Below are 27,814 nucleotides of genomic sequence, written 5' to 3'. Positions count from 1 at the left end.
AATGAAAGTGCCCACCTCCTAGGGTTGTTGTGAGATTTAAATGAGATAATATAAGTAAAACACTTTAGAGCAGGAAACTTCTCATTCATCTCTGTCCGATGTAGTACGTGTTCAGAGAGGAGGTTTCTAATCCTCACCCAAGCCCTCCACTTTCTTCTCTCCACACCGGCCTGCCTACCCTCACCCAGACTCCTTCAAACCCTGCCAAAATGCCCCCTAGAACCTGCACTCTTAATCATTACACTCCATTGCTGAACCAGGAAGCAAGGGAGACTAAAGGCATGAAACCCAGGTGTGCATTTGCTGGTAGTCTAGACGTGAGCTGGTGGAGCCTGGAACTGAAATCAGAGATGAACTAAAATCAGAAGGCATCTGCATATGATAAATGAGACAACTGTGACCCATAGAGGGCAAAGGGGAATGGAATGTAGGAAAATGACGTGAGGAAGTATGCAGGAAGAAATGAGACCTGGTGACAAAAAGTGAAATAAAGGCAAAGGAGACAACAGGTGCCTCAGCCTTTGAAAGCATCTCACAGTCAATAGAAGGAAAGGGGCTTTTAATTTCTAAGTTACCACTTCCAGCTTAGAAGGAAACTGTTTCTACCTCCACTCTACTGACAGGAGAATTCAAATCTCTCAAACGTATGCTTCGTTAGTCCAATATCAGGTATTGCAACTCAGTGAGACAGAAAGAGGAGGAGGAATGTATGTTTTCAGAAAGTAAACAGATAAATGTTGGTGGGGGGAGGTGGAGAGTAAGCACTCTAGGCAAGAGTGGCGTTTCTCCTGGAAGCTTCTAGAGGGCAGGGACAATGTCCTTTAATGTGCTTTGCTGAGCCCACTAGTGAGAAAGGTGAGCAGTGATGATGACTGAAAGAGGAGGTGAGTTCAGAGCCCTGTTAAATCAAGGGCATGAGTTCAGGACCCTGTTCAATCAAGGGTGATGGGCTGGGGTAAAAGAGTTCATCTGCATGATCTCCTCCCCTCATGGTTGGCCCCAGAATAGTCCTGGCGGCACATGGAGTCGTTTTTCTAAGCTCTTTTCATTAAACAGTTTTCAGCCTAATGACTGACTTCTAAATCAATAAAGGGCCCAAGAAAGGTTTGTAACTCCCCCAGCCTCTGGCTCTACTGAAGCCACAGATTTTTAAGATTGAATTGAATCCAAAAGTTTTTACTTTAAAACTGAACTGGCTTTAAACACTCAGTTTCCAGTTGTTTTTCCAATGGCCCTAATAATTAAAGAATTGCAGTTTTAAAAACTTTGTAACCAAAACATGCCTTTGAGTTGGTTCCATTAAAGTCCACTAATTAAAGCCAGCATCTTCTGGGCTCTGATGAGAAATTCACCCTTTTATAATGGGATTACTAGAGCTTTGCTCTACAGATGAGCCGTTGGATTAATAATTTACATTTTTGAGGATATATAACTTCACTCATGGTCATGGTTTGCGTTCCTAAAATTCTTCTATTTGGTTTAGTGCTATTATATTTAGCACTGGCAAATTGATGTTTAGACATCAAGGTAATTATTCTCTCCCACACATTATTTTTAACCAAAAAAGGGTTGTGAGAGACTGGCAGCCAGTTACAGTTGGGGATGCAATGCGGCTCAGCCTGCACAGAGCTGGAAGGTGGGCAGAACTGTCAGGCTAGTCAGGGGGAAAGAATTGTGAAATGGATAAAAATGGCTCAGTACTCACTTAAAACCCCCACTACATAATAAAAACTAAATTAGCAAATGATTGAATCTCAAAAACATGTTTATCAACATTCAAGCAATTATTGAGTCACATATTAACTGTGAAGGAAAAAAGCTTTGCTTGAATAATGTCCCTAAACAGTTATTTCAAGCAGAAATGCCTGGGGAAATTGCTGTGAGCTGATGGAAAAGGGTATTCTAACCAAGGTCAATTTTATTTAGGGGGAGTGGGAGAGACAGGAATCTGACAGAAAAGGTCTAAAAACTGCCAAGAGCTGATGGAAACAGAAAATAAGGGAGAGAAACAACAGAAGAGGCATAGAAACACCACTCTGCCCCACATACGGAGATGTCTTTTTCATCTCCACAGAAAGCAGGTAGAAGAAAGCGAGTTTGCCAATACTGAATGAGGATCAACTGAAGATCTCTAGATATATATATCCATATACTCACCTTTTCCTCCTCTCTGCCATAATACTGTGGACCAAAAAATGCAATTAAAATATGGCCTGAACCAACAAACCCTTCCTGATCGAGCCGCTTATTCGTATATGAAATATACCAGATACTAGCCAGAAGAGAAGCTTCAGGAAGCTGAAAAAAGGATTGCTCCTGGCAGTACTGACACTTCAAACAGTACAGCTTCACATCCAAGCATGCATAAAATAAACCCCTTTCTCAAAGAGTCTTTTGCCTAAGTACTCTTTCGCCTGTGCACTGGAGCTGTTTGCATATATATCATCTATATGTGGCAAAAGTTGTTGAAGTACATCATGAACTCCAGCCTTGTTGAGGTTAATGTCTGTAATGATAATGCATCATTTATTTGGCACCACCTGGGGTGAAGCAGTCCACATAAATGAGCTGTCTAGATAATGCATGCATACAGTGTTTTACAGTTTTCAAGACACTTTCACATTCATAATTTCTACTTTACAAAAGTAAGCAGGACTGCAATTTTTATCCCCATTTTGCACATATGAAAACTGAGGCTACTGGAGTCTAAATAACTGCCCCAAACCATAAAGCTTATAAATGCAGATCTAGAATTTGAACTTAGATGTTCTAAGTCCATTGTTTCTTTCAATGATCTTAAGCACTGAAAAAATTCATTTTAGCCATTTAAAATGGAAATATTAAGAAAAAGACAGTGAACGTAAGTTGAGCTTTCCTTATTTACTTGTAACCATCATTGTAAACATCACTTGGACCTAATGTAATACAGGAGCCATTGTGGCATGTATGAGTATGGTCCTCTATTAAATGTCTCCAACTGCCACATTTAGTGAGTTCTTAAGTCCACTTTTAGGTCCCCCACCCTTAATGTTGCTTATAACTTCTTGCTGCTCATATGTACCTTCCCCTAGCAGCCTTCCACCACCCTTCTATTTAACTGCTTCTCTGTTACTGACTAGAAAGCCAGAAAATCAAATGTATAAAGACTACGTATAAACATGGAACAGTAGTAGGCTCTAAGCAAGGACCTAAAGACCTTCCAGATGAAGCCGGGCGTGGTGGCTCAAGCCTGTAATCCCAGCACTTTGGGAGGCTGAGGCGGGCGGATCACGAGGTCGAGAGATCGAGACCATCCTGGTCAACATGGTGAAACCCCGTCTCTACTAAAAAAAATACAAAACATTAGCTGGGCATGGTGGTGCGTGCCTGTAATCCCAGCTACTCAGGAGGCTGAGGCAGGAGAATTGCTTGAACCCAGGAGGCGGAGGTTGCGGTGAGCCGAGATCGTGCCATTGCACTCCAGCCTGGGTAACAAGAGCAAAACTCCGTCTCAAAAAAAAAAAAAAAAAAGACCTTCCAGATGAGACGATTTCCTGCTGAACCACTATTTTTCCTTTCTGATAAGGAGAGTTCAAGTTGTGGGATAGGCAAATTCCAGAAAAAGCAAGGTATTGCCATGTATAAAAGAGTCTGTTATCACTCAAAGTCAGTGGTACCTTGGGAAAGACTAGAATCATCCAACATCTAGAAAAGACCTGGATGTACCCCAAGTATTTCTTGATAGTACAAGGCTGAAAATCAGAATAAAATTCTACAAAGAAAATAGAACTCAAGGCTTGAAGGTATAGAGGTGGTAGTGAGATGATGAAAATTTCAGAATTCTATTCCATTTTTCTTCACAAGAATCACAAATTCAGCTTCTCAATTTTGTTTTACCTCAAGCACACTAAGAATAAGGAAAGTCATGTCACACGATAGTTCAGAAGAAGCTGTGGCATCAATGAGTTTCCTCATCTGTAAAATGGAAATAATTATAGTACAGACCTTGTAGGTCTGTTGGGAAAATTAAATGAGATAATCATGTAAAAGTCAGCATCATATAGTAAGCACTATTATTATCATCATAATTATTTTAAGGTACAGGAGAAGAAAAAGAAAAAGAGAAAGGAAAATAGGAAAATCTACTTTTAGTGGAGTTTTTCAGAAAGAATTAATTAAGCAGAAACAAAAAACGATTGTGCTGCCCCATTTTACTAAGCACATCTAAGTAAATTAAATTTAGGAAACGAGGCAATGCAAAGATTGAAAATAAAGAACAACTTTTTTAAATGCTTCACTCATTATCAAAACAACATTAGCAATAGAGCACTCCAACCACTGTAGCAAAGGGCCCCAGGCTCATTTATGAGGGCAAAGGCTTCCTGCAAATGAAGACATAAAATCCAAATCGAGGCAGTAAGGATTGCTCGTGGAACTGTGCACATATTTTTGCAGAAAGCACTCACTGCTTAAATACCCCCAATGTGGACTAGTGAAGGAATGCTAAAGAGATTGTGGATCTAAGCCAAGATCAAGATGAGCTTTCTTCAACTTCATGTGATGGAGAAAATAGCTAGCAAAAGCTGTCACATCAAATTTCATACGAGTCAAGTATTGGGGTGGTTTTCTCACTAATTTGGCCTACCAGAATATTGAAGAGGGGATGTATTTTAGAGGGAAAACAATTGTGTCTCCTAATTTCAATTCATTGGAATAATAAACAGTCATAAGAAAAATAGAAGTGGATGCTTTCTTTTGCTTAGCAATTAATAATACATCATCTTGTAGTGATCTCATTTGAAGTCTTGTCTCTCCAAATGTTTGTTACAGAAGGATTTCGGGGTAATGTCTTTTGAAACATTGTACAAGTGCCTTGAGTTCTGGGACCATGGTTTATTTTTCTTTGTGGGGTCTATTTTTTTCTAAAAGTGAGGCAGGAAAAGAATGAGAAGAGGCAGTGAAACAAGATAAATAATGAGTACAGATGGTGACAAAGTAGAGGGCACTAGCAATAATGAGCTCAGGCATCATTTCATTGTCTCCATGTTCCTTTGCTAGGGTTCACCTTCTGTCTATCCCCACAATTCAAGAAAGAAAGTGTGTGTGTATGTGTGTATGTGTGTAAGTGAAAGAGACAGAGAGAAAGGGAGAGAGAGATACAATTAGTAGATGCTGTCCCCGTTTTCTATCCTCTGTTCACAGGACTAGTATTCAGCCTCCAAGCTATAGGAGGCTTATCTGGATGCTAATCCAACCAAAATCTTGTCAGTACTTCTTTTCTCTCCTAGTCTCATAATTTTCCACATCTAGAAAACATAGTATACAAAGTGCAGAACTAGACAGAGATGTAAATACTGACAGCTGGGGCCCTCAGATAGCCATGTCAGCTACTGTGCATATTAAAATACCAGTATGATCACTCTACCACTCCCCTCCAGCTAGACAAGGATTGTAAGGTAATATCTGTGAGCTTGGTTATTCTAGAATTAAACAAATCACTAATACTCTGTTCTAAAAAGGGATGATGCCCCAAAGAGTAAGATTCAGCTCTCTGCTTCAACTCAATTCTCATGTCACATCATTTATCACCCCACTTTTATCCAATAGATCAACTCTAAAACCAATCTAAGAAGTTCATGAATGCTACATGTATTTTTAAAATCTGCCTAAATTACTCATTCTATCACCAAATTATTAGTCTCAACAAACTCTTCACAAGAGTCTGACTGCACAAATACGTTAACAAATACTTCAGGCTTATATATTATACTTCATATAATCAACCTTACATCCCCTAAGACTTTGACCCAAGAAACTGTTGTGAATGTAGCCTTTATTGACTAATCTGAATGACTTTCTTAGCTAATTCTAATGATTTCATTGTAATACACAAAATAAGCTATAATCAACTTACCTTACAATTCAAAGAGGTTAATTCTTGTAACAGTGCCATAAATCTCAAGCTTTGCAATGTTAAGCAGTCAGAAGTGTTATCTTTCTATCTGACCCTGATCCTCTCTTGGTGAGGCAAGAAAAAAGCAGCTGATTCCCTCTGCTTGAGGAGGGATAGAAGAAAACCTGATAATTAATTGTGAATATCCATAATTAATTTTCCCAGTCACAAGAGACAGCCAATGGAGAGAGTTAAAAGATTTGACTCTAAGAGCCATGCCACCTGGGTTCAAATCCTGCCTTCGCCATTTATTTATTAATTTTGTGGCCTTGAGCAAGTTACTTAATCATTCTGTGCCTTAGATTTCCATCAACAAAATAAGGATACTAATATCCACTCATAATTATAATGTGAGGATTAAATGAATTAATATATGGTCGGGCATGGTGGCTCATGCCTGTAATTATAGCACTTTGGGAGGCTGAGGCAGGCAAATCACTTGAGGTAAGGAGTTCAAAACCAGCCTGGCCAACATGGTGAAATCCTGTCTCTACTAAAAATACAAACAAAAATTAGCTGGGCATGGTGGCGGGTTCCTATAATCCCAGCTACTCAGGAGGCTGAGGCAGGAGAATTGCTTGAACCCAGGAGGTGGAGGTTGCAGTAAGCCAAGGTCACACCACTGCACTCCAGCCTGGGCGACAGAGCAGGACTCTGTCTCAAAAAAAAAAAAAAAAAAAAAAAAATGAATTAATATATGTAAACCACTTAAAAGAGTACCTAGGACATAGTGCCATATAAGTGCTTGCTATCACCACTACCACCACCACCTCCATCATCGTCATCATCATCATCATCATCATCATTTTCCTAGCTGGGTGTTAGAATTGAGGGACCTACTCCCCATCCTGCTGTGATAGCCCTAGAAGTTAGCAAGGAGAACGGTCATTTACTACCCATTCTGGCTATGCCACAACAGCTTCTTTCACAATCATTCACAGACATGGTAAGAAGTGAAAGTCACAAAGAGAGGAGAGGTCACCACTCACACAAATGGGAAAATGTTGAGCCAACAAGCCAGTGTCTCCCTCTTAAATGGAAATGGTCCTAGTGGTCAGAAGGAGTTCACATGTATCCCACAAGCATCTAACTCATTCCTGGAGAAAACTAGGCTCAGTATTTAAGAAAACTTTTTTGTTTGTTTTTGAATCAAGCTGAGAGAAAATATTATTTATTCTTTCTGTAGAGATTTATAATCTTTATATACCGGTAAACAGAATGTCCTTGGACAATGATTTTTTGACAATACCCACCTTTCCAAAGATTGAAACGAAGCTTCTCTGAAAATGTGTTTTGTTTTCTTTTGTTTTTTTAACTAGAATCTCTTACTGGGAGGTTTTTAATATCAAGCATTAATGCTGGAATGGTAATTTATAAATTATACTTAGCACTTGAAAGCCTAGTGCCCAAATAATGATGCCATTGAGCAGCACATCTAAAATGATCCCCAGAACTCACCTTGGAAAACTGCAGCATTCTGAATAATTAAGAACTTGAGCTCCATACTCGCAGACTGAAGCAGCTGTTCCATGTTCAATCGTGCTGTTAGTTGGTATTTTTCTTCCATCTTTCTTGAGCAGCATGTTGGGCCCTTAGGGAGACATACTTGCAAATCTGATCCTGAAACAAAGTTTTCATATTTCAGTAAGCAGGATCTCTCTCTCACACACACACACCCCCCAACACCCACACACTCTCAACACACACATACACTCACACATGGCAAACAGGGCAAACATCCATTTCTTTTGAGATACAGTAAAATTTTAATTATTTAAAATTAGTGTTTCATCTTAACCCCTGCTTTCTCCCAATTGTCCTTATGACTGACTCTTTTTGAATAACCATGAGAATTAACTGCCTAGATTTGACTCATAAATTCTGCATAAACTAATTTATAGCACCAAAAACACATCATTGAACATCAATATTTATATAATCCCAAAGTGCTGGGATTACAGGCATAAGCCATGGCATCTGGCTTGTTTTCAAGGTTTAAAAAGTAAAGTAAGGGAGATACAGAATGTGGATGAGGGAGGTGAGTGAGAATCAGATTTTATATCCTCCACCAATACTAGCAAATGTTAGGGCTCAGTGAATATTAAGACCAATTTGTCTTTTAAAAGATCAGTCTTGGAGAGAGATCCAGGATGGCTGATTACTAGCAGCTCAGGAATGTAGCTCCTAGTGAAAGCGCAGAGAACGAGAGGACACCACACTTTCAGACGAATTTTTGTTGCTCACGGACCAGGAGATTCCGAGCGGAGGAGCCCCACGGGTCGCCAGCATGACTCTTGTGGCCGGCGTGGAGGTTTTGCCAGTGCCCAGGGACGGCAGTTCTTGGTGCAGAGTAAATGGGACTGGGTCCCCTTTTGGTCAACGTTTGGAGCTCCGGGAAAGGCAGAGTGGCCTATTCAGCTGATTGAAAAAGGGACTCAAGAGGGAAGCCAGACCCGAGATTCCCGAGCAGAAAAGCACCACGAATCTTAACGCAGCTGTTTTAGCCAGCGCAGTGGGTTGCTCAGATTCTGGCGCTGGTAATCAACAAGTTGGGCGTCCACTCAGAGACCTAATTTGAAAGTCAGTAATTACAAAGACTACAGGTGGATAAATTTACAATGATGGGAAGACACCAGCGTAAAAAGGCTGAGAATACTCAAAATCAGAATGTCTCTCCCTCTACAGGGGATCGCAGTTCCTCATCAACAAGGGAACAAGGCCTGATGGAGAACAAGTGCGTTCCATTAACAGATTTAGGCTTCAGAAGGTGGATAATAAGAAACTTCTGTGAGTTAAAAGAACATGTTCTAGCCCAAGGTAAAGAAACTAAGAACCTTGAAAAAAGGTTTGCTGAAATCCTAACGAGAATAGACAATCTAGGGAGGAATATAAGTGAATTAATGGAACTGAAGAATACAATATGAGAACTCTGTGAAGTATGCACAGGTTTTAATAGTAGAATTGATCAAGCAGAAGAAAGGATATCAGAGGTCGAAGAACAACTTAATGAAATGAGAAGACAAGATTAGAGAAGAAAGAGTAAAAAGGAACGAGCAAAGTCTCCAAGAGATATGGGACATGTGAAAAGACCTAATTTACGTTTGATAGGTGTACCTGAATGTCATGAAGAGAATAAATCCAAGCTGGAAAATATTCTTCAGGATATTATTCAGGAAAACTTTCCTAACCTAGTAAGGCAGGAAAATACTCAACTTCAGGTAATACAGAGAACACCACAAAGATATTCCTCAAGTAGAGCAACCCCAAGACACATAATCGTTAGATTCACCAGAGTTGAAATAAAGGAGAAAATTCTAAGGGCAGCTAGAGAGAAAGATCAGGTTACCCATAAAGGGAAGCCCATCAGGCTCACAGCAGATCTCTCAGCTGAAACCCTACAAACTAGAAGACAGTGGGGGTCAATATTCAATATCCTCAAAGAAAAGAATTTTCAACCCAGAATCTCATATCCAGCCAAATTAAGCTTCATAAATGAAGGAAAAATAAAATTTTTCACGAACAAGCAAGGACTCAGATATTTCATCACCACCAGGCCTGCTTTACAAGAGCTTCTGAAAGAAGCACTCTATACACAGAAAGGAACAACCAGTATCAGTCATCCCAAAAACTTACCAAAAGGTAAAGAGTATCTTTATAATGAAGAATCTATATCAACTAATGGGCAAAATATCCAGCTAGCATTAAATGACATATTAAACTCACAAATATCAACATTAATCCTAAATTTAAATGGATTAAATGCCCCAACCAAAGATGCAGACAGGCAAATTGAATAAAAAGTCAAAACCTATCAGTTCACTGTATCCAGATCCATCTCATAAGCAAGGACACACAAAGACTCAAAACAAAGCGTTGGTGGAAGACTTACCAATCAAATGGAGAGCAAAAGAAAAAAAAAAAAAAAAACAAAAAACAGAAAACAGGAGTTGTAACTTTCGTCTCTGACAAAATAGACTTTAATAGTAACAAAGACTAAAAGGAACAAAGAAGGACATTACATAATGGTAAAAGGATCAATGCAACAACAGAAGTCAATGATCATAAATATATATGCACCCAATATAGGAACACCCAGATACATAAGACAAGTTCTTAATGACTTATAAAGAGACTCGGACTCCCGCACAATAATAGCGAGAGACTTTGACACCACATTGTTAATATTCGATGGATCAACGAGATAGAAAATTAGCAGGGACATCTATGATTTGAACTCCAGACCTGGAACAAGTAAACTTAAACATTTACAGAACTCTCCACCCCAAATCCACAAAACATACATTCTTCTCAGTACCACATCACACCTACTCTAAAAATGACTACATTACTGGAAGTAAATCACTCCTCAGTAACTGTATAGTATTTCACAGGTTTAAATGAAATATTGGTTGGCTGCTTGTTTATTTTCCTCCCTTATTCCTTCTTGTCTCCATTGTTAAGCACAATTATTGGCATAAAAGAGGTTTTTAATACCTATTTTTAGACTGCATTCTAGCCTGGGCAATAGAGCAAGACTCCCATTCTCTCTCCCTCTTTCTTTCTCTTTTTCATTCTTTTTTTTTTTCTTTCTTTCTCTCTTTATTTCTTTTTTCTTTTTATTTCTTTTTTCCCTTAAAAAAAGATCAGTCTTTATTCCTATAATTGATTTTTCCTGATTATAATAAATGAATAAGAAGAAAATCAAGAAACAATTTTCAAAATTCCAGTTATGATTTCCAGTTGAAATGTATGTCTCTGGCCAACCCAATATTGCTTTCCAGGATAAATGATCAAAACATCAACATCATATCAAAGCCGTGTTGTTGTTTTAACTAAAGGTCTAACGCAAGATACAAGTCATTCAACAAATACTTATTAGGTGCCTACTATATGCCAAGCACTGTGGCTGTAACAGTATACAAAGTCCCTGTCCTCAGGGAGCTTGCATTCTGGGAGACAACAAACAAACAAAAATATATACATAATGTCAAAAGGTGATAAATACTATAGAGAAAGTAAAACAAAATAAGGAAAGGAAAACAAACTGTGGTATATCTATAAAATGAAATTCTATTTAGCCATAAAAAGAAATGAACAATTGATGCATGTTATTGCAGGGACAAAACTCAAAAAACTATGCTATGTGAAAGAAGCTAGATCAAAAAAAAAAAAAAAAAAAAAGAATATACTCTACAGTTCCATTTATATAAAAGTCTAGAAAATGGAAACTAATCTAAAATGACAGAAAGCAGCTCAGTGGTTGTTAAGCAGGGATGGTGGGCAGGAAGGGTAGGAGGAAGGGTTTATAAAGAGTAATGGGGAAACTCTGGGGAATGATGGATATATTCATTATTTTGATTTTGGTGATGGTTTCACGGGTATATATGCATGTCAAAATTATCAATTGTACCCTTAAAATATGTACAGTTTATTATATATCAATTATATCTCAATAAAGTTTTCCATTGTATTTAATTTTTTTTTTTTTTTTTTGAGATGGAGTCTCACTCTTGTTGCCCAGGCTGGAGTGCAGTGGCACTATCTCAGCTCACTGCAACCTCCGTTTCCCGGGTTCAAGTGATTCTCCTGCCTCAGGCTCCCGAGTAGCAGGGATTACAGACATGCACCACCATGCCTGGCTAACTTCTGTATTTTTAGTAGAGACAGGGTTTCACCATGTTGTACAGGCTGGTCTTGAACTCCTGACCTCAAGTGATCTGCCCACCTTGGCCTCCCAAAGTGCTGGGATTACAGGCATGAGCCATGGCACCTGGCTTGTTTTCAAGGCTTAAAAAGTAAAGTAGGGGAGATACAGAATGTGGATGAGGGAGGCAAGTGAGAATCCGATTTTATATCCTCCATCAATACTAGCAAATGTTAAGGCTCAGTGAATATTAGACCAGTCTTCCTTTCTTCAACTTCTGTCTTACTCAAACTCTTTATTGAATTAGCATTTGTTGATCTTCTGTCGCTGCTGTGAAAATGGGCATCTCAGATCTCCTACTATGGGGAGTGTATTGACTAATGGTCCCAGCTGCTGCCCTTTGAATTCACCACCACATTGTGCCTAAGCCACATTCTCTGGGTCTGCTCCCAGCCAATGACTGAGCATGGCAAAGATACTAAGTCCTATAATACAGGAGTTTGCTCACAGGGACTTTGGCTTGAGGACTCCCAATTCACCTTTCCAAAGTTTCTTAAAACTGCACTGCTGTCTAAGATTCCTCCTCCTCAACCTTCCTTCCCTTCCTCTCTCTTCCACAAGCGTCAGACCTGCACCATGATCTGATGGCTTTTCCGGCCTCCTTCAGTTCCCTCCTCATTTTCCTTTATAAGTGTTTTCCCCCAATAAATCCCTTGCTCATCTATTGCATATTGGATTAGATATGAATCCAATTGGTATCTTCTTCTCAGAGGATCCAGTCTAACATACCTTCTATATGCCAGTCGCTGTACTACATACTGGAGGTACAACTTTGAACAAGAGAAATTTAATCCCTTCTCCAAAGAAGCTCACTGTCTAAAGGGACTAGCAGAGATAAATAGCTAGTGCATACTAAATGAGTGTAATAAAGCGACCTAAGAAGGTAGAATGAAAAAAAAAAAAAGTGTGTATATGGGATATAAGGATGACACCCCCAACGTTTTATAAGGTCCTCAGAAAAGCAAGTTTCAATAAATCTTTCTGAGGTCATACTAGAAACCATATTCAGACATTTTAGACAGCTTTTCAATAATTGGGGGTTTTATTTTTTTAAAAAAGGAGGGAGACTAGTTAGCTCTAAGTCACCAGAAAATTTATTGTTATTACAACATCTTATTTCCCTAGGAATTTCAGTTGATCATGTCCTTAACTTATGTGTCCAAGTTTTCTTAATTTAAGAATGAAATTCATCAAGTTTTGCTTCACATGACATCATTGCTGGGGTCCAAGGTATTGACTCCAAGCTCTCCACTTCACCCTTCTCAAGGGAGCTGCTGACAAAAGCAGTAAAGGAGAACACAGATAATACATAACACCAAACCGAACCCAGCACTGTAATTTATAGTACTAGATAGAAAGGTGATATTTAATGTCAAAATACAATTTGGCGTCTGGAGAGACAGAGTCCAGATTTATCTCCTATAAATGTCAATCTCATATACAAGCCTTAGACTGATTTTAAATATAGTTTAAGCTTAAAGCCTTTATGATTATCTTCAGAAAAAGTAAAGAAACAGCTAGTTCTAGCTCACTGTGTTCTTACTACATGAAGTTACCAAATGTAATGCTATTCTAGGAATAGGAACTGATGCAGGACCAAGAAGGGAAAGAGTCCTGTTGGGAAAGAGTGGCTAATCTAAATCTAAACAATGCTGGTTGGGACACACATGTAGACATGAAAAATCCTATGTGGCAGGTACTTTCACATACTAAATTCCTGTTCATCTACCAAGGCTTTATTTACTTTCTTGGTAAACCTATGCCTAAGTAGTACATGTTTAAAATACCATATTTAAATAAGTTCACAAAATTAATTGTTACAGATAAAATCCTTTGTGTTTCTAAATTTGCATTGAGGATGACTTCCAGTTTTCAGGGATGGTTTAATTTATTTGGCAGGGTGACTGTTGGTACTGGTCCTATTATTCCCACCAGCTCTAGGTAGTTGGAGTTATAAAAAGGCTCAGATAGCCGGGCGCGGTGGCTCAAGCCTGTAATCCCAGCACTTTGGGAGGCTGAGGCAGGTGGATCACGAGGTCGAGAGATCGAGACCATCCTGGTCAACATGGTGAAACCCCGTCTCTACTAAAAATACAAAAAACATTAGCTGGGCATGGTGGCACATGCCTGTAATCCCAGCTGCTCAGGAGGCTGAGGCAGGAGAATTGCTTGAACCCAGGAGGCGGAGGTTGCGGTGAGCCGAGATCGTGCCATTGCATTCCAGCCTGGGTAACAAGAGCGAAACTCCGTCTCAAAAAAAAAAAAAAAAAAAAAAAAAAAAGGCTCAGATCTTTTCTCTGTGAAGTGCTATGAGTGGTTCAGATCTTAGAAGGTAACAAATTGTTGCCTGATGTACTGACATGGGTCTGGGAATGACTCTTTGAATTACCATGACACCAATTTGGTTTGCCTTTGATACGATAATTCACATAGTAATTTAGAGCTTGCATGCAGTATGTCCCTTCCCCGAGTTGGTCAAGTCTTATCATTTTATAAATTCCTACCACCTGAAGAATCAGTTAAGCCGAAAATCTGTAAAAGAATAAAACTTCAAATGGGAACTTTTGGGAAAACATGTCAGATATCCTGGAAAAAGGTATATGTTATATCCAAATATAAGTGGATATGTTGCAATATTTATCCTCCCTCCCAGTTATTACTGCTTGGTTAATCAGTGAACTGGTACAATTGATCTATGGGCTAAGAGTTAGCTATAGATTTACGGAAATAAAACACCCATAAACTGATTAAGAATTCAGAATTTCCAAACCAGGAAGGAGAGAAATACGTGCCAAAGGAAAAGATATTTTGTATTAAGCAAATTTCATATAAATTTCAGTAAATTTCACAGACCAGCTTTTACGGAAAGCCCCATCTCAAGACAGCATAAGGAACAAAGAAGCCTAGGCAAGCTAGACATGCCAAAATGAAATGACAATAATAAAATACAACTATTTCAATGTATGGACATGTGCATGAAAGAAACAAAACAGAACACAGAAAACAGAAAGAAACAGAAAACAAATTTAGAGGGAATCCTCATCAAGTAAACAAAGAATTAACCTGGGAACTGAATCCCAAATGGAATGAAGAAAAACTAAAACTAAAAGCAGATGACTAAGGAGATAAGCCAAAGACTGGTACATACTTGCATGAATAAAAGCAGAAAGGGAAATTCAAGAAATAAGATGCCACCTACAAAAGGCACGCTAAATAGAACACTCTCAAATATATGAGGGACGAAGGAAAGTTAAAGAAAAATAACTCCTTTATTAGATATAAGGGAAAAGTAATCATGGATCCCAGCTATCAAAGAGGGGTTCTCACTTTATTATTTTATTTCTGGAAAAAATGGAATTAATCTGGGAAAAGGAAATAGAGACAAGCAATATAGCCTGGGATGGGGATAAGAAGACTTAGAAATTGACTATTCAAATGAGCCAGAAAGGTTCAGCTCTTTAGGGCTTAATAACTTGCATTCCCAGACACTAAAAAAATTAACTGAAGTCATTACAGGGCTGCTAGTTCCCATTTATTTTGAAGGATTAAAAAGTACCTTCATACTATAATCTCCTCTCCTAGACTGCAAGTTCCTCAAGAGCAGAGAATGACTCCCATCTCCTCTGGGATACTCCTTCACTCCCTTTCAGTCCTGTGCACATAGTGTTGAATTAATGAGGGCTGCAGACTGAGAACACTAATAAGGAACTCTGTGTCTGTCTGTATCTAAGAAGAGGGAGTGGAGGCTGGGCACAGTGGCTCACACCTATAATTCTAGCACTTTGGGAGGCTGAGGTGGGAGGATCCCTTGAGCCCAGGAGTTTGAGACCAGCCTGGGCAACACAGTGAGACCCTGTCTCTCTATTAAAAAAAAAAAAAAAAAAAAAAAATAATGTAGCTAGGCATGATAGTGCATGCCTGTGGTCACAACTATTCAGGAGGCTGAGGAGGGAGAGTCACTTGGGCTCAGAGGTCGACGCTGCAGTGAGCCGTGATGGCACCACTGCACTCCAGCCTACGAAACAGAGACCTAGTCTCGGAAAAAAAAAAAAAAAAAAGGCCAGGCACAGTGGCTCACGCCTGTAATCCCAGCACTTTGGAAGGCTGAGATGAGTGGATCACAAGGTCAGGAGTTTGAGACTAGCCTGCCCAATATGGTGAAACCCTGTCTCTACTAAAAATGTAAAAAAATTGCTGGGCGTGGGTGTGGGGGTAGGCACCTGTAATCCCAGCAACTTGGGAGGCTGAGGCAGGAGAATCACTTGAACCTGGGAGGCAGAGGTTGCAATGAGGCAAGATCATGCCACTGCACTCCAGCCTAGGCAACAAGAGCAAAAATCCGTCTCAAAAAAAAAAGAAAAAAAAAAATCAAGTGGAGGCAGATGACCCCAAAAATGTTACATCTGTACACTTAACTTTGATCTTGGAAAAATATTTTAAAATACCAAAAAAATCAACTTCCAACAGCCTAGTCAACATAGTGAAACCCCGTCTCTGCTAAAAAAAAAAAAAAAAAAAATTGCCAGGCATGGTGGCCCACACCTGTAATCCCAGCTACTCAAGAGGTTGAGGCATGAGAATCACTTGAACCCAGGAGGGGGAGGTTGCAGTAAGCCAAGATTGTACCACTGCACTCCACCCTGGATGACAGTGTCTCAAAATGAGAAGAAGAAGAAGAAGAAGAAGAAGAAGAAGAAGAAGAAGAAGAAGAAGAAGAAGAAGAAGAAGAAAAAACAACGCAAAAACCAACCAAACAAACAAAAACTTCCAAATATCTTGAAGATACAACAAATAGATGTTTCACTTGAAGGAACTATGAAGTAATTTATTGCTAATTATTTTAAGACAACTTCTCGCACATTGGGTCCAGTTTCGGGTCGTAAAAGGGGATATTTGAGCTATGGAAGCTTTTTCTCTGGGGGATTACTGCCCTCCCAGAGTCTAACCATAGATGGCCCACAGAAGGCTCTCTCCTGAGGCATACTCTTGTGTCAGATCTCTTTGGGCCTGGCTACCTATGGCTTGGCCTTCTTGACCTCCATCACAGACTCTTTCCTTTTGGGCCCACTTCTTGCTCTTTGTTGGCTCCATTTAAAGATCTGACCTTTTAGATTGCTACTGGTTTCCTTTAGCCACCTCCCCCAGGACTAGGACTTCAGCTTCTCTTTGCCATGAAGTCCTGTGCTTACCATATTCACTTGGAGACCACATTCCAGGCCTAATCCCTGTCCACACTTGGAAGAGGAAAGCCAACAGTGTGTATGGAGCTATTTAAATGTGTCAGTTCCCCGGGCGAGGTGGTTCATGCCTATAATCCCAGCACTTTGGGAGGCCAAGGCGGGCAGATCATGAGGTCAGGAGTTCGCAATCAGCCTGAGCAACATGGTGAAACCAGTCTCTACTAAAAATACAAAAAATTAGCCAGGATATGGTGGCGTGTGCCTGTAATCCCAGCTACTCAGGAGGCTGAGGCAGGAGAATTGCTTGAACCCGGGAGGCAGAGGTTGCAGTGAGCCGAGATCATGCTATTACACTCCAACCTTGGTGACAGAGTGACACTCTGTCTCAAAAAAAAAAAAAAAAAAAAAAAAAAAAAAAAAAAAAATTAAATGTTAAATGTGTCAGTTCTATTGGATTTTATTCCAAGTCAACATTAATGGCTTTGAAGTCAGCATCATCACAGGCACTAGTCGGCAGGAAAGAGCAAAACACTTATGACTCCTCAGGCCAAGTTGCTTACAGTTCAATCCTAGCCCTATCATTTGCTAGCTGCACAAGCAAAGGTAGGTTATTCAACCTCTACCTGACTTTTTGCCCTTATCTGTAACATAAGATCATCAATAGTACTTACCTTACAGAGTTATTACAAAAATTAAGTGAGATTATGCATGTGAAGCTCTTAGCCTTTTTGATACAAATATTCAATGTGTTAATTAAAAGTAAACCAAAAATAAATTCATGCTGAGAGACCAGACTTTCACACAAAATAATAGCTAGAGAACAGTAAAAGCTGGTATATTGGTTATGTGACAAAATATGCAGTATATTTTCTGAGATGGAAAAAATTATATTCTAATTAGGGTAGTGGTTACATGGTTATACACATTTGTCAAAATTTATCAAACTCTTCACTTAAACTGGGTGCATTTTATTGTTTGTAAATTATGTCTCAATAAAGTTGACTTTTACAACATGTGATATAGACAACATATGCTAGATAAGGGAATGCTCACCAGAGGCTCTAGGGGTCAAAGAAGACTTCCAGGAGAAGGTGGGGCTTGAGGTAGACCATAAACAATGAAAAAGATTTGAAGAGGCCAATGGGTGAAATGTGTTTGGCACCAGTGGAGTAACAGGGCAAGGCTAATGTAACTGGAGATAGGTTAGACCCTGGGATGTATCAGGTAAGATGGACCCGAATTTGAAGGGCCTTGAATGCAGACAGAGACCTGTGGGCTTGACTCCTTGGTAGTAATGGGCCACTGGAGGTTCCCAAGCAGAGGCATAATATAATGAAGAGAGCTGTTTAGGAAGACTAGTCATACAGCTTGAAATGGAAAATGGACTAAATAATCCCTTAAGGTCACTTCCAGGTCTCCTATTCTCTAATTACCTTTATTATGTTTTATATGTTGGTTATTTTACTAGACTGCAATTTTGGTTAATGACTATAAATTGTCAAAAATCACATTAAAAAACACATTAAAGAACAGAGGAGTTATTAATGTAGACCTCGATCCTTACACTTTTCTAGGAGCAGATAAAGCATATTCAAACAGCAACAGAAGAGAATGAATCATCAGAGCTCAGTAACAATGAAAATTGAAATCTTTTCTATACATATATATATGATGATTTGACACATTTCATTGCCAAGGTCTGCTTTATGAACAGCAGATTTTATTCTTTTGCTAACAAAGGTACTTTGTGCTGAAAATAATAATGTAATATTATCATTAAATTAATATTAAACAAATGAATTAATGATATCCCAAACTGGTTGCTTCATGACTTGTAGGGAAAATAATAGATGCCTATTAAAATCATCCAAAGAATGAAGCACAGGTTGCCCTACTAATGAACCAAAACAAATCATTTCAGGCATTTTTTAAAACATATTTTTTAAAACTCAGGACAAGTCAATTTGCCATCCAAAAATATGAAGTAATTTCCTTAGTATATAATAGTGACTTGCTATTAGAATGACACCTTTTCCCCTAATTAATCATTATCTAAATCAAATCTTACACGCTCATTTAATTTCTCACTAATCAAGATAGGAATACAGATGAAAGAAATGGCTGCATTAAAAACCGGTGGGGAAAGTGATGATTGCTGGTGAAAGAAATCACTTTAGGGAACCCAGCTGAAGGTTACCCTGCTGTTATTTAGCCTGAAAGAACATGACCTTGCGGAAGGTGCACCTGGGTATCTGGAGCCCAGACTTTAAATAAAAGATCCTGCTTGGAACCACCATGGATTCTGCCTCTGTAAAAGGGAGGCCAAAATGTCGCTACCACACTGGAATACTGGGAGTTTAAAGCAACCCTGGAGATAAGCCATTCTCTAAGCCCGAGAATTAAAGAATGAATTATCTTTATCTCTACTGCCAACTGTCAATTAACTGCCTATCATTTCATGCCTGGTAAAGGTTGAATCCCCAGATCACTACACTCTCCCACAAAGAGGTTCTTTGTGGACCACATTCCCAACCAGAGGTCAACATGTGCTCTGAGAATACAAATTCACTGATTATATCCAGCTTGCCAAAGTGGTGAACAATTTATTCATCCAACATTACCGAATGCCTACTTTGTGCCAAGGACTATGCCCAGCCCAAGAAATAATGAACAGAACATGGTCCATGCTCTGGAGTTCATGAATTGGTGTAGAAAATGGACTCTCAAATTAACTAGAAACCTTTAATTCATTCTGGATACCTCATTCACACCCTCATCTGCTATAGCCAAATGTCACCAAAGCACTGATTGTGCTTTCTAAATGTCATCATTCCCCTCCTTTCCATTGCTGCCTCATCACCTCACCTTCTTTCACATGGACAACTAACAACAGCCTCTAAACTGGCCTTCCTGCCTCTACATCCTCCTCCACCCAAGTCCCAGAGAGATATTTCTAAACTACATATCTGACTACGTCATTCTACTTCTTTAAAAACCTCCAAGAAAATAGAGTAAGGGCACAGGGGTGTGAAAGTGGGTGGCATCTTCAGGTACTGACAAGGAACCTGGCAAGGCTAGCGGGAAAAGTGAAGTGGTGGAGAGTGGCAGAAGCCAGATGACAAGGAGCTATGTGAGCCCTGCTACACGATGACTACTCGTCATCTTGGGATTGGATTCCCATGGGAAAGAATGTTTATGGGAGCAGAAGGAGATGAACTCCAAAAGCTTTCTCTCCATTGAATTCCCATGGAACTCTCCAGTCTTTATAAAGGCACTTCTCACACTCTCTAACTTGCAACCAAGTTGTATATGCATGCCTTATTTCCACTAGATTTAAGTTCCTTGAAGGAAGGAACCTTGACTGATTCATCTTTGTGTCTCAAGGGGCCCATTGTAGTTTGGGCTGGATGTTCTCCCCTTTTACTTGGGAGTTAATGCCAGAACTTCAAGAGAGTTCAGTTTTAAAGGAATTGGGTCAGATTAATTGATGTTACTAGAGCAACTTTTAGAAAAGCGAAAGTATTCACACACATACACATCATTGATTAGATGAGGGGAAACACCCTAATAAAAAGAAAATCGGATTGGGGAACAATGCCAGCTGTGCGGGAGTTGGGACGCAGAATCCTTTTAGTTTAGAATTCTGCCAGAGGGACTAAGCTAAGGTAATTTTCCTGCCTCCCCTAGTCACTTCTTCACTAATTGTTATTCTGCTCAGATAAGTAGCTGAGATCCTGTCTTTCAGGAGATGTATAATTTTTATTTTTCAGATACAATCTTTAAATATGCAGACCTGAGGCATAGCTGAGCATTTCAACATCCTAGGCCCAATCTAAGTGCTAGGTTCCTCCCGTCCATGTATGAAATCACATCAGAGGGAAAAGAGCTCTTCCCTATCAGAGCTAAAATATTATCTGCTCTGCTACCGAATCAGCTGTGTGACTTAATCAAGTGTGTTCCCAAATCTGGGCTTGTTTTCCTCAAAGGGATTGGACTAGCAAGTCTTAAGTTCCCCAACTGTACGGTAATTGATATTCACTGAGCCCATTCTTGACTGGGCATTGGGAGGTCACAAAAGAAGCAAAGGACTTGCTTTTGTCCTTTTAGGAAAGCTTTGTCCATATCACTTGAATATACATGAACATGGATAAGGGGCTAAGGCAAAGACCAAAAAGTTGGCCTTTATAGCACTGTATCCCGAGTAATAATCACATGTCTCTCTCTCTCTCTCTCTCTCTCTCTCTCTCTCTCTCTATATATATATATATATATATATATATATATATGTATGCCCCTGTATCCCCAGAGGCCAAGTAATGGCAGATATCCTCCTGATGGATGGCATGCGGTGGCAAAAGGGAAAAGTCTGAAATCAGACCAGAGTGTGAACCCCAACTTGGCCACCCACTTAGCTGTGTGATCTTATCAAGTTACTTAATCTCTGAGCCTCAGCTTCCTTACCTATAAAATGGAGACAATAACGCCTACTGTCAAGGTGGTTGTGGGGTTTAAATTAAACTCTTATTTAATGTTTCCCAAACACGTACCTCCATTTCCTGCTTCCCTGTTTTGCTCATGCTTTTCCTGTCCCTGGAGTGCTCTTTCACTAGCTTCAGCTACTAAAATCTTCTCATCTGTAAGGTCTCTCTCAAGTGTCTTTCACGTTTTTTTCTCCTCTCCCCTCCAAAAGAACTCTTTGAGCTGTTATCTCTCAGAATTTTCTGAACACTTTGTACTTCTCTAACAATGTGTTTTGCAATCTAGGTTTTGTAGTCATTGGTATACCTTTCTTATCCATACTATTAAGTAGTAGATTTCTGTGGGCAAGAGCTATATTTTGGCCATCTCTATACTCCCTGACATGGCATAGTCTCCAGTACATAGTAAACACTTAATAAATGGCTGAATTAATGAACAAATATTAGTCAACAATGACAGCCGACTTCCTATACATAATCTCCCTGTCTCTTGAGGCACTCAAGCATAATTTGGGTCATATACCACAGAATGAACTTCCTACACTAGGTAGGAGGCTGAATCTGATGACCTCCAGATTCCTTTCTCTCATGAAGGCCACACTCTAACTCACTAATCTCTTGATACACCACAGATGTCACTGGTACGCTCTGATAGTGCATCACAAGAGAGATGCCCCACAGCCATAAATGTTAGAACTGATCTTTTTGTCATAAGCAAGTCTGAAAGCATTTCTTCAGTGACTATCTCATCTGTGAAAACTATATATTTACCACTTTACATGCAAGTTGTACCTAAAACTCAGCATACCTGAACGTAAAAAGGAAGTCTTTTGCTTCACAGATGTTTCTGGCTTCTAAAACTCCCTGTAGCTGATATTTCAACAAACTACAAAGACCAGGTAGAAAGCTGCAGTAGATTGAAATTGCCCCACTGCCTTGATCCTTTTTGCAGGCAGAAAGGTTTTTCAGGTGCATAATAAGGAACGATTGCCTTCCCAGGTAAAAATTGCTTAGAAAAAAATATTGTATTTTTTCAGAAGAAAAGTCCAACAAGAATGATGAGGTAAGACCTAAAGCCCATGGTGAAATGGCTTAACCAAAGTAGTAACTCACCAGTGGTGAAACATTTAGACATTGGGCAGAAACATTTAAGTCGGGTAGAGGGGGGAGAGAGTCCATTAGTTTTCTAGGGCTGCCATATCAAATTACCTCAAACTGGGTGACTTAAAACAACTGAAACTTATTCTCTCACAGCTCTGGTGGCCAGAAGTATAGCTGCCTCAACTCAGAACTCTTCTTCCAATCCAGCGACTAGGGTAAGTCCTTTTATTTCCCAGGTCCTCAATTTAACCATTTAAAAAAACGAGTTAACAGTAGTTACCACCCACATCCCTCTCAGGAAGCACACTGACATTTTTAACACTTTATAACTATAAGATTTCTTCAAATAAGTTCCCCCTTAGAGTAGAGAGTTCTGGTAAACTGATATGATTCAGAAGGCCCCAGAAAGCTCTCCTCTGTGTGGTGGGTTGAATGGTGTCACCCTTCCCCCCGCCAACATATGTCCCTGTCCTAATCCCTGGAACCTGTAAATGTGACCTTATTTGGAAAAAGGGGTCTCTGCAGATGTAATTAAGGATCAGGCTACCAATCTTCCTCCAGCATAAGACAGAAGGAGTAGGGGGAAGGGGTACAACCCGGAACACCTGGATAGGACTGGACTGGAGAGGTGCCAATCCTCCTGGATTATCTAAGTGGACCCTAAATCCAAAGAAAAGCGCCCTTATAAGAGGCACACGGAGGAAAGACACAGCAAGAGTAAAAGGCCATGTGAAGATGGAGGCAGAGACTGTAAAGATACAACCACAAACCAAAAAATTCCTGTAGCCACCAGAAGCTGGAAGAGGTGAGGAACGATTCTCTCTGAGAATCTTTGGAGAGAGCACAGTCCCTCTTGATTTTGGACTTCTGGCCACCAGGGCTGTGAGAGAATACATTTCAGTTGTTTTAAGCCACCCAATTTGAGGTAATTTGATATGGCAGCCCTAGGAAACGAATACACTCTCTTTCCTCCTCTACCCAACCTAAGTGTTTCTGCCTAATAATGTCAATGTTTCATCATTGGTGAGTTACTTTGGTTAAGCCATTTCACCAGGTGTTGTCTTCAAGTACAGCACTCCATGAGTAGGGCCCTCATATCTCAGGGCTAAAGACTTTACTAGGAATCTTGCTTTAGTACAGGAGGAAGTAGGCGGGAGGGAGGCAACCCAGAACACCTGGATAGGACTGGAAATGTGTCAGGAAGGGAAGATCAAGAAAAAGACAAACATGGATCAAAACCAAATTTTCTGTAGGGTCAGCTCTGAAGAATTAATATTAACAGAGGCCGAATATTACTTTAACAGCAATAATCCCATATAATAAGAAGGAAAAAGTCTTGCAGAAGCAAAAAATACTAATAATATTGTCTCCATTGTTAGCCCATATTCCAGAAAGTCGGTTAGAAGAATGCTGAGGCCAATCTAAATGCCTCATTCTCATTGCTCAAAGGCATCTCTTTTCTTATGCTTAGCAAATTAGGCATATTTTGAATACGTTAAAAAAATGTTGCAAGCTATTAGCAATTGAATAGTCACAAAGGGAGCTAGGCAATAGTGAAAGATGCCGATCAGTGGATCAATGCCGGCCTCCAGCACAACTCTGAATTTGGTATGAGCTTTTCTTCACATTCCCCCTGCCCTGGTCTTCAGCATTCCTGGAGATGCTGTTTAACAAGCTTCCAGGCAAATCTTTCCAATGCCCAATTGCCCTTACTGTTAAGATGCTTCTCCCAGCTCTAATGGCTAACTTAAATTTCAGTTTCAAGCCATTGCACCTTGTAATTACATTCTCAGCCACTGTAAATAATCCGTGCCCTCTATTATATCTTTCCCCTTTCCTTATGATAGGAACCTGTGGAAAAAGGAGTCAGTTGCCTTGTTAGTACAACATACACACTGTACCTGAGCAAAATGCAACCAAAAGAAAATCACTCACTCTTGATCCCTGAGTGAGAAGCGCTGTTACTGATCTTTTCCTTTTTCCCATTCTTCAGCTTATCCGCGTGTCTACACTGACGTGCTCTAGTGCTGTGGCATTTATGCCATCTTGGGGAATAGCTGTGTAAATGCCCCAGTAATTTTATACATCTTCAACATACTGTTATGTTAGAACTTGAGTATCTGAAGGACTGGGAAGGACAGATTTTCTTCCTCCTCCTACCCTCATGTAATGTGCATCAGACTCTTCACTAATTGGCCCTCCTCCTGCATGTTACTGAAGTCTAGACTTGGTGGCAACCCTTTTCTGTGGAAGAGATTTAATGGAGGAGAAAGTACACAGGAGGGGAGTTGGCAAGCAAACCACTTCAGAGCAACTATAAGAAACTTGGAGACAAGTTCTTGGTAAGCTGAGGTTGGAAGCTAGAGAATATTGTTTCAAAAACACCCACACATACATTAATGAATTCACTTTTCTCTGAACCAAATGTTTCCTAAAATTGAGGGAAATCTTAGGTCGTGAATGCAACATATAAAAGACTTTTCAATGATGCCCAGTAATAACTTTTACTCCTTGCTTTCTTCAGGAACTATGAAAAACACAAATAAATTGTCGAAACAGGTGATTTGGAGATTTCCCTTCCATTCTCATAATTTTACCGAAAAACCAAAAAACTGGTAAGAGTAACTTCATTCTCCCATCAAATCATGGCTGATTCAGATACAGAGGTCTCCAGAGCCCAGTGTGGGATCCAAGAGGTAGCACCAGGAGGGCTCTAGATCAAGCTGAATGAGTCAAACATGGATCCAGGGTCTCCCTGTGGCTTGCCAGTCTTACATAACTTGTCTTCAGAAAATCACCGGCTCTTGAGAGGACACCAGTTTGGTTTAGGAATGTCTGCCTCATTTATTTTTTCCTTTTTTTTTTTTTTTTTTTTTTTTTTTTTGAGGTAGGGTTTGACTCTTTGACTCCTCCATTGCCCAGGCTGGAGCACAATGGTGCAATCTCGGCTCACTGCAACCTCTACCTCTCAGGCTCAAACGATCCTCCCCCCTCAGCCTCCCAAGTAGCTGGGATTACAGGTGCACAGCACCCTGTCCAGCTAATTTTTTTTTTTTTTATAGAGACAGGGGGTTTTGCCATGTTGCCCAGACTGATCTTGAACTTCTGAGCTCAAGTCATCTACCCACCTCAGCCTCCCAAAATGCTAGATGGTGTAAGCCACCATGCCCAGCCTGCTTTTTACTGTTTTTATTTTTTAAGGGAAAACTGAAATTAAGGGAAATGGTGACACTATGAAGCCAATTGTCCCAAACTATGCATGTCTTAGGAGTGCTGGGTTCAAGGTAGCTGATGCTACACTGCACTGAGGCAATGATGGAAACAGGTTGATACAAGCATTGAGGCAGTTTAACTCAAAGGATGACCTTCACCAAACAGGAAAAGAAATGCTTGTAATCCCAGGCTGCTGGGCTGCCTTCGTGATGTAGCATTCCCACAGGTTCAAGCCACTGGTCTTCCCATTCCTTCCTCTTTCCCCTCAACCAGTGTGGGGACCACACCATACTTGGCCATCATCTGTCTACATGTCTGCTTCTCCCACCAAGAGCAGGGAGAGGAGAGTATTTGAATTTGAATCCTGAGCATCTCACACATACTGGGTTCTCAAAACTGATTTATTTGAGGAGTAATTCCTACAAATGCTAAACCCATCACAAGGGTAATTGTTAGGAACCTGGCTCTGGAACCATACTAACTGGCTTTGATTAATTTCATAACTATTTGACCTTGAACAAGTCATTAAACCTCTCTAAGCCTCAGTTTCCTCATCTGTAAAATGGAGGACTAATGCTACCCACCTGGTAGTGTTGTTGTGAGGATTAAGTGGGCTGTTGCCCATAAAGGGCTTAGCACAGCGCCTGGCTCAATAAATGTTAACGATTATTAGCACGGCCCCCACCACAGGTGCTCAATAAAAACTTGCTGAATTGAAGTCACACTAGTGGGAATGACTAGCAGATGTGAAGGCGATCTGGGCTTTTTTTTTTAGTTTTAGTTTTTCCCACCCCACGGTACCAGATGACCTCTGTGAATTTTTTTTTTTTTTTAAGAAAAAAAAAATTATAGAATAGGGGATACTTAGGCTGCAGGTTTGCACTGATATCCATTTTTCATTCAGGGCAGAAAACCAAGTCTGGCGAAGTCAGGCACATGATTTTCCAAGAAATATGACAAGGCTATTAAGAACCCTAAATTAAAGTTGTATAATGAGCATGAATCTGAATACATTTAAATTTCCTCTAGATCCAGTAATTCCAGCAACATCCTGATATATTTTTAAGTGTGTTTTGCAACTGTGAGGAGACCAAGGCTCTAAAACATAGCAGACTTTTTTCAGGGGTGGGGGTGGAGAGGCAACACACAATTGTCATGAAAATTAACCCCTGAAAATGCACAGGATTTTATTACCAAATGGATGCCTGAGGAGATTACTAGATTTTAGGGTCTTTACTATAAAGAGAGCAACCTGCATGCCTGAAATAATTAAGAAGAGACTCAATTATCTAGTAAACTGAAATTTCAAACCACCCTGCTTACCTAAACGGGAAAAGCTGCTTAGACTAAAGTGTCATTACTTCTATTTAGAGGAGCCTTAGCAAAGATATACAAGGAGCTAAAGAATGAGACCCCACATTCTTCCCTAAGCCACAACAATGCCTGTTTATGTAAATAGGATTTTCAATAACACAACGGAATCTGAAAAAAATGTTTTCATTATTGTCTCTGAAAACATGCAAATGCAGAAGATGAAAGTCAAGGGGATTTCACTATGATGGGCACTGAATACACTAAAATATTTATTCTACATGAATCTGAGCCTGGAATCCAAGTGGATCTAAGTAACACTCAATGAGGATTTCTCCTTTAAAAAGAGTCTGAGTGCGATATGAGGAGGCACAGAGGTTTATCTGACGCCATGGCAAGTTGAAAGCATGTGCAAAAAAACCCCTCAGTTTACAAAGAAATAAAAATAGTAGTAGATATCTATTTACCTTTATTTGGCAGCCCCTTTCAAAATCTGGGCCAAAATATAAATATCCTCACCTCCATCATCATCACTAGATGACAAACACTTCTACATGACCATAACAACCTCCAGGCACAAACTAAAAGCTCATTAAAGGGTATATGAAGGCTATTTATAGAAGAACTAAACAAAGAAGGAAATAACTATCTGCAAAATTAATTAGACGATTCATACTTTTGACAACTATTACTATTTGTTTGAACTCAAGTGTCTAACTCCTTTACTGACAGGTATTGATGAGGACAGAGATACCACATATCTAGAGTTTTAAACTGACCTTGTAACTTTTTGGTTCAAGAACTCAGGTTTTGACCTGTACTCCGTATATCAGCCTTCCTGTTGCTGTTTAGGCAGCTGATAAGAGGCAGAAATCCTTCTTGCTCATTAGGCCAC

General features: G+C 39.8%; 1 protein-coding gene across 1 annotated transcript in view; it reads right to left on the bottom strand.

Annotated features, from left to right (window-relative positions):
* GPC3 (glypican 3) overlaps positions 1-27,814 on the bottom strand; it is a 465,288-nt gene that overhangs the window by 422,833 nt on the left and 14,641 nt on the right. Inside the window, exon 2 of the mRNA XM_003931143.4 lies at positions 7,391-7,552. Within this exon, the coding sequence (XP_003931192.1) occupies positions 7,391-7,552 (162 nt within the window). The remainder of the gene's footprint in view (positions 1-7,390; positions 7,553-27,814) is intronic.

Source organism: Saimiri boliviensis, chromosome X (assembly GCF_048565385.1).
Source record: "Saimiri boliviensis isolate mSaiBol1 chromosome X, mSaiBol1.pri, whole genome shotgun sequence".
NCBI lineage: Eukaryota > Metazoa > Chordata > Mammalia > Primates > Cebidae > Saimiri > Saimiri boliviensis.
Note: the sequence above shows the minus strand (reverse complement) of the source record. Positions and strands in the feature narration are given on the sequence as shown.